The sequence below is a fragment of the Lepidochelys olivacea genome, assembly GCF_965140295.1.
Source record: "Lepidochelys olivacea isolate rLepOli2 genome assembly, chromosome: 10".
In the NCBI taxonomy this organism is placed as follows: Eukaryota; Metazoa; Chordata; order Testudines; family Cheloniidae; genus Lepidochelys; species Lepidochelys olivacea.
This window is the reverse complement of record NC_140420.1, coordinates 38908531-38923212: the sequence shown is the minus strand read 5'-3', so window position 1 is coordinate 38923212 and position 14682 is coordinate 38908531. Positions and strand designations below refer to the sequence as shown.

The window sequence follows — 14682 nt, the reverse complement described above, 5'->3', positions numbered from 1 at the left end:
AAAATGTAATACATACAGCTCCCCTGTGGGCAGCCAGGCTCCTGGCACGGGTTGGTGGCTGCCCCGCCTGTGGGGCTGGAGCAGGGTGAGCGTCTGAGTCAGGCCGCCTGGGCGAGCTGAGCCGCAGGCGGGCGGGGCAGCTGCTGCAGGTGCTGGGAGCGTCCCAGTCCCTTCCCAATCTCGGCCGCCGCACTACCTCTACCCAGTGCCAGGAAGGGAAAGGGAGGGAGGTGGCTAGTGCCCCATTCACTTGCACAGGCAGAGCCGTGGGGAGAGGTACAGTCCCCCCCATGTGCCTCACCTGGGATGGGTGGGCTGCTCCCCACCTCAGGCTGGGAGCACCATGCATACTGGTGGATCTCATGCCTTCCTGGAGAGGCTGTGTTTATATATTTTTTTTGTTTCATTTCTTATGGAAAACACGAAGGGCAGCTGTAGGCAGGGGGGGCATTGAAGATGCTGTGCCTAAGGGTGCGTGAGGTGTAAATCTGGCCTTGGGTGCAGAAGTGACATGTCTTCATCTCCAGTTCAGAAACCAAGAACATCACCTCCATGATGCTCCCAGTCTCACCTGATGTGAGGAATCAGGTTGTGGCGGTCACCAGAGTGGATAAAAATCAACGATTAAAAAAAATAAAAATAAAAAAAATCAGATCTAAAGATCGTTTTAATTAAGATACATTATAGCTCAAAGATATCTCATCATGGAATAGGGATTATAAATTCTAATTCTATAGTATGAGACAATATATTCATGTAATGTTTAAGAAAAGTTTTGTAAATGAGTTCCGAGAGTTCATGGATTAGGGACCCAATCTTATGGGATTCCAGGGGCTTCTGTTTAGACTATTTAGGTTAATCTTTCTATCTACCCAATGGGATTTAGTGCTCAGTCTAGAAGATACCATCGGAGATGCTTAGTTTTGCAGTTCTCAAATTGTGGATTTGTGTCTCCAGAGAGAACATGCTTGTTAACAGCAAAAATGTTTTAAATAAATAAATAAATACTACATTGAGGTGAGAAATAACAAACCTCAACCCTACTGTCCCTCTGCAAATTTGTGTACACAGAGTCAATCCCTTACCCCTCTGTAAAAGTGCAAAGTTTCAAAAAGTTCAATGAATAGAAGATTGGGGGCGGAATAGATCTGGACAAGGAGAAGTCTGGAGATAAATGTGAGAAGGGAGGGACAGGCAGTAGAAACACAAGTGAAACTGTTTGAGCAGCATATTCCAGAAACCTTGAGGTCTTTCTGAGTGTAGCCTTCATTGATTTGAAATCTACCATACCATTCTCTCACTAGAAAGGAAAACCTATGATGGCAGCAGGCTATAAAAGAGATCCAGTTTGGGAATATTTTAATTAAATAATCAAATTCCCCTCTACTTGGGGGTAAGACAGGCATGCGTACAAAATGCAAACAGTGCAACAAAGAAATGCAAGGCCTGTTTGCCTGAAAGAAACAACATCATGAAAAGCGTTCCTTCTCAGGAGGAAGCTGTGTTGAAGATGATGAAAGGAACATGTCTGAACATGCAGGATCTTCAGGTTGGTAAACTTTTTTATTTCATACTTCTTCCTTAAGAGCTGCCTGTCTTCCTTCTGGGCTATTTTTGAATTCTCATGTTTGAGCAAAAAATATAGTTGTTACTCTATGGTACTATGATTTTCGATGCAGTTGTGATAAAAAATAAATAGCTGAAATAGGCAGATTTTCCTTTTACAATTTCACCTTTAAAGTAGTACTGAGTGTCAGTGAATGCAATGAATAATACTAAAGGAGCAGTACGGTAATAATAATTAACTAACTGCATTGACTTATTTGGTCTCAAGATTATCCACCTTCAAGATCACCATCATTTTCTATAGTTTCAGAGTTATCTGCCAATGATAGTGTTTCAGTCACATCATGTATGTCACATAGCCACAGTATATCACCTGCAGCAAAAAAACCAAAAACCTCCATCATCCAGAAACAACCATAGATAAGTTTGTGATAAGAACCAGCAGATTACAAAAAGAGTTAATTGATTAAAAATTGCCCAGTTTGTTAATGCTACAAACTCTCCTTTCCATATCATGGAGCAGGTCCTCAAGGAATCAATCCTGAAGCACTTACACGAGAGGAAAGTGATCAGGAACAGTCAGCATGGATTCACCAAGGGAAGGTCATGCATGACTAATCTAATCGCCTTCTATGATGAGATTACCGGTTCTGTGGATGAAGGGAATGCAGTGGATGTATTGTTTCTTGACTTTAGCAAAGCTTTTGACACGGTCTCCCACAGTATTCTTGTCAGCAAGTTAAAGTAGTACGGGCTGGATGAATGCACTATAAGGTGGGTAGAAAGTTGGCTAGATTGTCGGGCTCAACGGGTAGTGATCAATGGCTCCATGTCTAGATGGCAGCCAGTATCAAGTGGAGTGCCCCAGGGGTTGGTCCTGGGGCCGGTTTTGTTCAGTATCTTCATAAATGATCTGGAGGATGGTGTGGATTGCACTCTCAGCAAATTTGCGGATGATACTAAACTGGGAGGAGTGGTAGATACGCTGGAGGGCAGGGATAGGATACAGAGGGACCTAGACAAATTGGAGGATTGGGCCAAAAGAAATCTGATGAGGTTCAACAAGTATAAGTTCAGGGTCCTGCACTTAGGACGGAAGAATCCAATGCACCGCTACAGACTAGGGACTGAATGGCTAGGCAGCAATTCTGCGGAAAAGGACCTAGGGGTGACAGTGAACGAGAAGCTGGATATGAGTCAACAGTGTGCCCTTGTTGCCAAGAAGGCCAATGGCATTTTGGGATGTATAAGTAGGGGCATAGCCAGCAGATCAAGGGACGTGATCGTTCCCCTATATTCGACATTGGTGAGGCCTCATCTGGAGTACTGTGTCCAGTTTTGGGCCCCACACTACAAGAAGGATGTGGAAAAATTGGAGAGAGTCCAGCGAAGGGCAACAAAAATGATTAGGGGTCTGGAACACATGACTTATGAGGAGAGGCTGAGGGAACTGGGATTGTTTAGTCTGCAGAAGAGAAGAATGAGGGGAGATTTGATAGCTGCTTTCAACTACCTGAGAGGTGGTTCCAAAGAGAATGGTTCTAGACTATTCTCAGTGGTAGAAGATGACAGGACAAGGAGTAATGGTCTCAAGTTGCAGTGGGGGAGGTTTAGATTGGATATTAGGAAAAACTTTTTCACTAGGAGGGTGGTGAAACACTGGAATGCGTTACCTAGGGAGGTGGTAGAATCTCCTTCCTTAGAAGTTTTTAAGGTCAGGCGTGACAAAGCCCTGGCTGGGATGATTTAATTGGGGATTGGTCCTGCTTTCATAGAATCATAGAATATCAGGGTTGGAAGGGACCTCAGCGCTTTGAGCAGGGGGTTGGACTAGATGACCTCCTGAGGTCCCTTCCAACCCTGATATTCTATGATATGATTGAGAATCCACACTTCATTAACATGGTTCAGTCAGGATACAGTCCTCCCAACAGAGCAGATGTCGCAGGCCAATTGCTGGTTAAAGTGTATGAAAGAGAAACTGAGTAGTGTGCAAAAGGTCTAGAGGGTAAGATTGTTAACCTGAGTCTTGATGGGTGGAGCAATGTCCACAATGATCCTGTTATATGTGCTTGTGTGACAACAGAAGAAGGGAATGTCTTCCTTACAGAAACAGGTACACCAGGAAATGCACACACAGCAGAATACTTACAAGACGTAGCAGTAAAAGCTATAACAAACTGAAAAAAAAATCAAATGTCTAGTACACAGCTTGGTCACAGACAATGCTGCAAATGAATCCAAGATGAGAAGAAATTATTTAGAAGACAGTGAAGAGAGTCCAAAGCTAATAACACACGGTTGCAGTGCTCATTTGATGCACCTCCTAGCCAAAGACTTCAGTGTCCCAGAAATAAAGGCTAATGTTGTTGAAATGGCAAAGTACTTCTGTAACAACCACTTTGCAGCAGCTGCTCTGAAAAAAGTGGGAGGAACCAAGCTAACTCTCCCACAAGGCGTGCGATGGAACTCAGCAGTGGACTGTTTTGAGCACTATATCAGGAATTGGCCTAATCTGATGACAGTTTGTGAACAAAATCGTGAAAAAATAGATGGCACTGTCACAGCCAAAGTTCTCAACATGGGGCTTAAGAGAAATGTTGAACACATGCTGAGTGCCCTGAAGCCTATTTCTGTAGCCTTGAAGAAAATGCAGGGAAACATCTGTTTTATTGATGACGCTGCTGAAATTTGGAAGGAACTGAGTGAGATCTTAAAAAGAGAAATATGCAATGACAGAGTTAAATTACAAGCATTAAAAAAACGAATCGGACAAGCACTATCTCCAGCTCATTTTCTTGCAAATATTCTCAATATTCGGTAATGGGGTCAAACCTTAACTGCTGAAGAAGAGGAGTTGGCTATGACATGGACATCCAGCAATCATCCCTTCATAATGCCAATTATAATAAACTTCAGAGCTAAGGGTGAACCCATTCAAGAAATATATGTTTGCTGATGATGTTTAAAGAAAGTCACACCAGTGAACTGGTGGAAATCACTTAAGCACTTGGATTCAGAGACTGTTGAAGTGATAATCTCACTTTTAACAGCAGTAGCTTCTTCTGCCGGTGTAAAAAAGAATATTTTCTTCCTTTGGACTAGTCATTCCAAATTGAGAAATCATTTGGGACCTGAAATAGCAGGAAAGCTTGTTTTTCTTTTCCAGATTATGAACAAACAGGAAAATGAAGGTGAAGACGACTGAGTTAGCTGGAGAAGCCAATATTTTAAGTTTCTCATGTTGACCTGACTGACACAGTCGATTTAATTTTTTTTTAAATATTTCATTTAACTATTTTAGTTAAAAATAACGTGAACAAAAACAAACCTGATTTAAAAAAAACTTGAATGTTTAAATAAAAAATTCATGTTTGTTTTGTTAAAATATTATATGTTTGCTGTTCTGGATTTTTTTCTTCAATACATAACGTTGTTGTTTTAGTTAAATAAAACAATTTAAATGTCTGTCTGGTAATGGTCTCCTCCTAATACAGCATGGCAAAAAAATCCTCCAAATATTAATGATTAACCTGTTGAATTGGAGATAGTTTATCTCCCAATCACTTCATCAATATCTGCTTCAATTACCTTTGGTAAATGAAATAACCAAACAATCATTCCTTTTCTGATATAGCTGTAAAACTAATCTGAAAAGTTTTCAAAATAAATCACTTAAAAATGTAAAGTGTGTACCTTCTAAAAATGAAACCTACATTCATCTCTGAGTTGTGAAGAATTTATATTAAGGTTATAACAACCAACAAGAATGCACTTTTATGTAGAAATCCATGATTAAATCAAGTCTTCCTGACTAATGATTTAAATCATGATTTAAATCAAATCCATGCTGGCGGTCACCCTCTCATATGGGTCTCCCCTGAGACAGCACATCACACTGTTTACTGAAGCCCAAATTGTGATCTTAATCACACAGATGTAAATCTGGGAAATTCCATTGACTCCAGTGGAGTAACTCCTGATTTACACTGGCATAACAGGGCAAAATTTGGTCTTTGGCTATATTTTACTAATAATAGAGGCTTTTTGAACATCAGTCTCAACTCTCAATGGGCTGTTTTTATCATTCCAATGTACAAACAAAAGCAGCAAAAGAACACTCTGGACAGCATGAAACTAACAGGAATCTATAACATAGCAAAGGGGTTCTGTAGCGGGGTGGACACCCTGCTCGGGCCCAGAGGGGTTTAAAACAGCCCTGAGAGAGGACTGTTGCAGAAGAAAGGCAACGGGGCTGATTGGGGAAGCAGCCTCAGCTGGGGGCCACGCCCCAGTCAGGGCCCAGCTGGCTCTAATAAAGGCTGTGAGCCAGAGATCCAGAGAGCACTCTCTCTCTAGCTCTGAGAGGGAGGGACCTGACTGCAGAGACTGGAATAGTTTGGAGCAGGGCTGGGGAAAGGCCAAGGGAGCCAGGGAGCTCTGGCCTAGCAAAGCCCCCGGCTGTAGGCCTGGGAAGGCCTATCAGGTACGGGTGTTGCAGGGGCAGCCACGGGTAGGCAGAGGCAGCAGGTCCAAACCCAGCCTTGCCTGTAATGAGTGGCTCATACTGCAGTCTGCCCTAGGGCGTGGGGGCTAGCTGGTGACTGGTAGGAGCCTATGACTGAGGTGAGGTAGGGATAGTGGGTGGGGGGTTCCTCTGGGAGGGGGAGACCCAGAACTGTGGGGTACTGCCAGGGGGCAGCACCCAGTGAAAGGGGCACCGGGGTCCTGGGAGGGACGCAGGAGCCAGCAGCAAAGCGAGACACTGGCCTGAAGAGGGTGCTCTGGAGGCTGGAACGCTAATTCCCTGAGACAACCAGCAGGAGGTGCTGCCGGTGAGTCTGAGCCCCGTGATAGGTTCTGAAACATCATTGCACCACTAACCCCATTCTGACAACTAAGTCGGTATATGACCTCGGGGGGTAGGGGATGCACAGCATGAGCCCTGCCATCATGGATGTGGGGAGAGGGGGCTGTTGCCCGAGCCCCGCCATCCCAGGTGAGGGTGAAACTTGGGCTTCAGCTTCAGCCCCAGGTTCCAACAAGTCTAATGCTGGACCTGGCGATCCTATTAAAATGGGGTCATGACCTACTCTGCAGTCCACAATATGAGAACCCACACTTCATTAACATGGTTCAGTCATTAAGACCAGGATACAGTCCACCCAACAGAGCAGATGTTGCAGGCCAATTGCTGGATAAAGTGTATGAAAGAGAAATTGAACAGTGTGCAAAAGGTCTAGAGCTTCACAGTCTAGAGAGAACCTCTTCCATTCCTGATCCAGTGCCCTTCCAACAACTCCCTTGCAAAGCTGCATAGGGAACAGCATTCTACTGTCACATAATCCAAACTCCTTCCACAAAACACAACTCCTCAAAAACTAAAAGCTGAAAATCACAGACCACATGCAATATAAACAAAGAATTAAAAGTCCACTGTAGCAGAGGCACAAAGGGGGAGGGGGCAATTCTGCAGCAGCAACAGCTGAGTGGCCCTCTTCCAGCACTGTAAGTGTTAAAATCAAATACTGTAGCCTGGGCAGTGCTGCTGAGAAAGCACCCAGGAGTCTACAGTTGAGCCCTGGAGGGGACAGAGGAAAGAGGCTGCTGGTGGAGTCCTCAGTATCTCTACCAAAGCCCTTCTTCATCCTCCCACATAGCCAGTGCAGCCAATGGTGTTCAGGACTTGATCCAGAGCTGGTGGGCAACTGAATCACAGCAGGGTCACTTTGCTCCTGGCTCATCTAGATGAAATCTCATCATGGCCTACGGAGCACAAGATAAAACCAAAAACACATTTGGGAAGATAGAGCACATACTGCTAATCTGCTGAGCCTGCCCCAGGGAGAAGTGAGGGGTGAAAGGTCAGGTGGATATACACAAGAGCCTGGCGAGATTCCACAGCTAAGTACAGAATTAAACACTGTCCTTAACAGGTAACACAGGCAGGGGATCCATCTTCTTCATTAAACTGATTAATGTACCATTTAAGCCACAGTCCTCTGAGAAAAAGCCCATTTTAAAACAATTTGGTTGCCACTTGGCTGATCTGCAGAGGGATCTGGCTTTGCTCATAGCAGGTGACTCACTCTTCAGGGAAGAATTCGAGGGTGCGGCTGCCAGAAGAGATCTGGCACATGGTATGGCTGCGGCGTTGACTGAACCCAGCTGCTGTTGGAGACTTATAGTGGATGTTCATCGATGGGTAGTTCCTCTTCGCAGGCGGGGGACTGGAGGAAGAGCTGAACAGGCGACTAAAGCTGGGAATGGAGAGAAGCCAACAAATAAGGAATGAGAAGAGCAGAAGGACAATCTGCAACACAGATTCAAGATATGGAAGAAACAAGCACAAGAACAGGAGTCCTGAAAATCCTTCCATGGAATTGCCCAGGTTTGAGTGCAGTGATCCTTAGCACTACAGATGGGTTTGTGTCTGTGTTTGTTTTCACCAGTGGAGGCTACCCTGTTCTGAATCAGTTATATTATGATTACTGTCCCTTGCTGTAAACTGATTGTGAGTACATGTGTGAGAGTCCATTACACCTCTCCAGTCCCAGTTGTAAGTCATCTCCACAGGATTTGTAAAACAAAAGCCATATGTAGTTTAGATTTGATTTCCATTTTACCTGGACCAATGAGGTTTTTGGGGTATAGTGGTTCAGATAACAGCTTACATTTTTGGCTCATCTCTACTTCGATTCTGCTTCTCGTGCTATCAGGCTGGTGCCTAAAATAGTAACAGCAACACTATCCTCTTTTAAGTCTTCACAGACCATCCAGTAACTTACAATTGCCAAATAGTGGACTTCTTCTTCTCCTGGACAGATGGGTGCTCCCGGGAAGCTCTGAGGACAAATGTTTCAGACAACCATTAATTTCAGCATCATACTAAGGAGATGTTTCCCTTTTTACCCAGCTTCAGGGCAGCTGGTTGGCTCCAGGGGCAAAGAGGGGAGGAGGCAGACTTGGAGTCCTCCATTCAAGAATTTCTTCTGGCAACATGATTCAAAGGATGACATGAACAAAAGGAGCTGAGGTACAGCCATCTTGAGTAATGAAAGGAGACTGGAGTAGATTGTGTCTCCATGTGTGTATGATGTGGAAACAAATGCTGTCAATTTAAAGTGGTATCAGTGGTATCAGCTCAAATCACTACCAGGGCCACAGTCAGCCCCTGGTAACTGGGGGCTCAGATATTATTTTTCATTTTTAGCTGCAGTCACAGAGATTCATTAAATTAGGGAAAAAAGAACAGGAGGACTTGTGCACCTTAGAGACTAACAAATTTTTTGAGCATAAGCTTTCGTGGGCTACAGCCCACTTCATTGGATGCATGCAGTGGAAAATACAGTAGGACGATTTTATATACACAGAGAACATGAAACAATGGGTGTTACCATACACACTGTAATGAGAGTGATCAGGTAAGGTGAGCTATTACCAGCAGGAGAGAAAAAAAACCTTTTGTAGTGAAAATCAAGATGGGCCATTTCCAGCAGTTGACAAGAACGTGCGAGGAACAGTGTGTGTGTGTGGGGGGGAATAGTTTTACTTTGTGTAATGTCACATCCACTCCCAGTCTGTATTCAAGCCTTATGTAATGGTGTCCAGTTTGCAAATTAATTCCAATTCAGCAGTCTCTCGTTGAAGTCTGTTTTTGAAGTATTTTTGTTGTAATATTGCGACTTCTACGTCTGTAATCGAGTGACCAGAGAGATTGAAGTGTTCTCCAACTGGTTTTTGAATGTTATAATTCTTGACGTCTGATTTGTGTCTATTTATTCTTTTACGTAGAGACTGTCTGGTTTGGCCAATGTACATGGCAGACGGGCACTGCTGGCACATGATGGCATATATCACATTGGTAGATGCGCAGGTGAACGAGCCTCTGATGGTGTGGCTGATGTGATTAGGCCCTGTGATGGTGTCCCCTGAATAGATATGTGGACACAGATGGCAATGGGCTTTGTTGCAAGGATAGGTTCCTGGGTTAGTGTTTTTGTTGTGTGGTGTGTGGTTGCTGGTGAGTAAGCAACCACACACCACAGGTTGGGGGGCTGTCTACAAGCAGGTTGGGGGGCTGTCTACAAGCAAGGACTGGCCTGTCTCCCAGGATCTGTGAGAGTGATGGGTCATCCTTCAGGATAAGTTGTAGATCCTTGATGATGAGCTGGAGAGGTTTTAGTTGGGGGCTGAAGGTGATGGCTAGTGGCGTTCTGTTGGGCTTGTCCCATAGTAGGTGACTTCTGGGTACTCTTCTGGCTCTGTTAGTCTGTTTCTTCACTTCAGCAGGTGGGTACTGTATTTGTAAGAACGCTTGATAGAGATCTTGTAGGTGTTTGTCTCTGTCTGAGGGGTTGGTGCAAATGCGGTTGTATCGTAGAGCTTGGCTGTAGACAATGGATCGTGTGGTGTGGTCTGGATGAAAACTGGAGGCATGTAGACAGAGACAAACACCTACAAGATCTCTATCAAGCATTCTTACAACTACAATACCCACCTGCTGAAGTGAAGAAACAGATTGACAGAGCCAGAAGAGTACCCAGAAGTCACCTACTATGGGACAAGCCCAACAAAGAAAGTAAAAGAACGCCACTAGCCGTCACCTTCAGCCCCCAACTAAAACCTCTCCAGTGCATCATCAAGGATCTACAACCTATCCTGAGGGACGACCCATCACTCTCACCGATATTGGGAGACAGGCCAGTCCTTGCTTACAGACAGCCCCCTAACCTGAAGCAAATACTCACCAGCAACCACACACCACACAACAAAAACACTAACCCAGGAACCCATCCTTGCAACAAAGCTTGTTGCCAACTGTGTCCACATATCTATTCAGGGGACACCATCACAGGGCCTAATCACATCAGCCACTATCAGAGGCTCGTTCACCTGCGCATCTACCAATGTGATATATGCCATCATGTGCCAGCAATGCCCCTCTGTCATGTACATTGGCCAAACCGGACAGTCTCTACATAAAAGAATAAATGGACACAAATCAGACATCAAGAATTATAAAATTCAAAAACCAGTTGGAGAACACTTCAATCTCTCTGGTCACTCGATTACAGACCTAAAAGTCGCAATATTACAACAAAATAACTTCAAAAACAGACTCCCACGAGAGACTGCTGAATTGGAATTAATTTGCAAACTGGACACCATTACATTAGGCTTGAATAAAGACTGGGAGTGGATGTGTCATTACACAAAGTAAAATTATTTCCCCATGTTTATCCCCCCCCCCGCCCCACTGTTCCTCACACGTTCTTGTCAACTGCTGGGAATGGCCCATCTTGATTATCACTACAAAAGGCTTTATTTCTCTCCTGCTGGTAATAGCTCACCTTAACTGATCACTCTCGTTATAGTGTGTATGGTAACACCCACTGTTTCATGTTCCCTGTGTATATAAAATAGTTCTACTGTATTTTCCACTGCATGCATCCGATGAAGTCGGCTGTAGCCCACAAAAGCTTATGCTCAAATAAATCTGTTAGTCTCTAAGATGCCACAAGTACTCCTGTTCTTTTTGTGGATAGAGACTAACACGGCTGCTACTCTGAAACCATTAGGGGCCATCTTTACTCCTCATTTCCCATGTTATAAGGCACATACAGGGAACTCTGCAAGATTCACCTTAGCCAGCAGGACCAATCTTAAACAAAACCACTCAGGGCCTCCATGTATCTTTGACAACTCATACACTCATTCTCAGCCCCAGCCCCAGCTACAGGAACCAAAAGAGCAGGTTTTAAGCATCAGAGACCTCACTATGTTCTGAGAACCTTCAGCAATTCACAACCTAATTTCTTTATTTGGGCCCCACAAATTGTAAGGTCCGACCTATAAGCCAAATATGTGACCAGATTGTGCCCCAACCCTCTTGTACAGGAACTCCCAGCCTCACCTGATCATCTCTGTCCATCTGACTGCTTCCTGTAGCTCCATTAGCCTCTCTTTGTACTGGTTGCGCTCCATCAGGACACGGGCCATCTCTACACGGGTAAAGCGGCGGCGCTGGGCTATGGGAATGTTGTCCTGCAGGGGGGAGGAGCACTGCTTCAGCCAACAAGAAATGGAAGGGGGTTGAGGTTAGTAAAGAGGAAGTTAGGAGATGAAAGACATAATTGTCGGCTGTCTGCCTATCTTGTTTAATGTTTCCCCTCCCACTTGAGGCTCTAACTGTAGCCAAATGGCTCCAGCAGCAGTTTGGGGACAAAAAGCAGGGAGCACCATGTAACAGCATTTGTTCATAATGGAGGGGGAAGAGATGGGAGGCATCCTGCTCATTTTCACTAAGAAGAGAAAATGGTGGGGTAGGGGGAACTGCTGCTACAGATCACCAAGGAAAACGCTTTCCCTGGTCACCTGGCATGACTGCACTCACCTGCTCTCTCTCTGAGTCTGGCTGATTCTCTGGGGAGGATGCCAAGGAGGCACTTCCTCCCACTAACCACTGTGCAGCATGGGGAAAAGGACATGGTCAAAATTCCCATGTGCAGTAATTCCCCAGCTAACCAGTGCTAAAGGCTAAAGGTTAGGATGGGGCACAACAAGCATTTTGGGTTAGAAGGTATACTCAGCTACCAGGACCAGGAAGGAAAAGCCATTTGTAAGGGGAGGACAGAATGTTGCTCATGATTCACTAGACACAGACCTGGGAGAGACATGGGCACATAGTCTCTGCACTCAAAGAGCTCCCTAGCACTAGGCTTTTACAGACTGAAATAAACTAAGTGGTTCAACCCTCAAAATCTAAAATTCCAATGTTCTTAGTGGTTACCTGTGAAGTTAGAAAAATTAGTCACTGGAAATGCAAGGCGCATGCAATTATGACATTTGAAAAACAAAAGAATTTCTGTATGGCTCAGCAGAATTTCCTGCCATATGGAGATTGTTCAGGTAAGATGTTCAGCAAGTCCCAAGCGCAGGGCTCAAGCTGGTTAGTTCCTCTCTGCCAACTCCCAATAAGAAAAGGTTACTGACTGTAACTGGTTCTTCAAGATGTGATGCAGACGTGTATTCCTCTTACACCCAGCACACCAAAGCCAGAGCCTTTTGCCTAGTAGTACCCGTAGAGGAGTGGCACTCACGGCTGTGACTCCTGCCCTGGCTATATGAGGCATTACTGCCCTGACCTCCCTTAATTCCTTCACACTGAAATCCCAGGAGAGGAGACTCCAATGCAGAGGGGACGGAGGATGAGTCATGGAATTCGTGTCTGCATCACACCTTGAAGCAGCACAATTACAGTAAGTAACCATTTTTTCTTCGACTAGATGCAGACATGTATTCTGCTTAGGGTGACTCACAAGCAGTACCCCAATCTGGAGCCGGGCTCCGAGTCTACTGAAATAAAGATCACAGGATCACTCTTCTGAGGCCTGTGCTTGCTCTGAAAGAAGAAGAGGAAATAGCACAGTGGTTCATAAATGCATGTACGGATGACCATGTGGTGGCCCTGCAAATGTCCAGTATGGAAATGTCACTGGGGAACACTATTGATGTTGCCTGTGCTCTCCTGGATGAGCCATATCCGCTGAGGAGGTGCAGCTGAAGTTCTCTCACACGCAGCCCTGATACAGGATTTTATTCATCTAGAGATGGTCTTTGCAGAGACTGCTTGCCCCTTCTTGAGGTCTGCATATGACACAAGCAGGCGAGGCGAAACACAACACTGTTTAGTTCTGTCTAGATAAAAGGCTAGACATTTCCATATTCTGGAGGTCAGGCACACTACCTGATTCAGATGAAACAGAGACCACCTTGGATAAAAACTTTGGCTGTGGTCACAGCGTTACCTTATCCTTGGAGGATGAAGTGTTGCCATGGCATTGGAAAAAACTGACTTCCCTTGAATCGGGGGATGGAACGTTGATATTGCTGCCAAGTGCACTCTCAGTGAACTGAGGGCAGGCCCAATTTCTGCAAAGGTAACAGGTACTCCAAAATGTCCTGGATGGAAGTCTCCGCCAGATGGGTCCCGTAAGCCAAGGACCCCACCAAGAACCACTTCCATTTAGCTAAGTAGGTCGTCCTACTGGAGATTTCCTACTGTTGAGTAGGACTTGTTGGACAGCATCCAAGCACTGTTTTTCCTCTTAATTTAGCCATGACGTGCAGGGAGCTGATCGCAGGATGGAGGGTGCGGCTGTGTTTCTGAGCAAGCCGGTCGGGATGGAGAGGAAGGTGGTATGGGAGGTTGAATTGACAGAGCAAGGAGATCTGAGAACCAGCACTGCCTCAGCCATGCTGGAGCAACGAGGATGAGCTTGGCCCAAATTGCTTTGAGCTTGAGGATGACCTGAGGAATAACCGGAATAGGTGGAAAGCATACAGAAGAGTCAATCACCAGCTGCAGTGGAAAATGTTGGAAGGAGCCTGGGTGGAGGCCCCGTCGAGAGCAGAATAGCCAACACTTCCTGTTTTTCCTCGTCAAAAAATGGTTGATCCTGGGGATACCCCATGTTGCAAAGACAGCCCAGAGACTACTCTCCTTCAGAGACCACTCATAGCTCAGGGAGAAAACCCTGCTGAGATGGTCCATTAAGACGATTATGCTCCCCTGGCAAATGGGTTGCTACTGGAGTGATGTCTCCTTCAAGGCAAAATTGCCACAGGTTGATCGCCTCCAGGCAGAGTAACCTGGAATATGCCCCCCACCCTCGCTTGTTCACATAGTACATTGCGGTGGTATTGTCAGGGAGTATGTGAACCAGTGTGTGTCTGATGTGATCTCAGAAGGTACAATATGCATTGTGGATGGCCCAAAGTTCCAACACATTGATATGGAGTGAGGTTTCCTGTTCCAACCACAGGCCCTGCACCCTCAATGAGTCCAGATATGTCCCCCAACCCAGAAGGGAGGTGTCAGTAACAACAGACTTGGTCGGGGAGGGCCTCATGAAGGGGACTTCTTGGAACACGTTGCAAGTGTACTTCCACCAGTGCAAGAAATCCAGGACTGCTGGAGGAAGGTGAAGCAACCTGTCTAGAGAATGTAAGGCAGGACAGTAGACCATCCTGAGCAACATCTGAAGAAGGCAAAGGCACAACCTGGTGAACTGGACCACTTGCATGCAAGCGGACATATGGCCCAATAGGCTC

At 45.4% G+C, this 14682-nt stretch overlaps 1 protein-coding gene across 9 annotated transcripts in view; it reads right to left on the bottom strand.

Moving 5' to 3' along the window:
* The window catches only part of MAPK8IP3 (mitogen-activated protein kinase 8 interacting protein 3), a 156264-nt gene that overhangs the window by 28552 nt on the left and 113030 nt on the right, over positions 1–14682 (bottom strand). For 6 of the 9 annotated variants that reach the window (XM_084641155.1, XM_084641152.1, XM_084641156.1 and 3 more), the window contains 3 exons: positions 11483–11634; positions 8355–8411; positions 7656–7826 (listed from right to left, as the gene is read on the bottom strand). In XM_084641155.1, the coding sequence (XP_084497281.1) occupies positions 7656–7826; positions 8355–8411; positions 11483–11634 (380 nt within the window). The remainder of the gene's footprint in view (positions 1–7655; positions 7827–8354; positions 8412–11482; positions 11635–14682) is intronic. The other 3 variants (XM_084641154.1, XM_084641159.1, XM_084641158.1) reach the window with 1 other exon arrangement.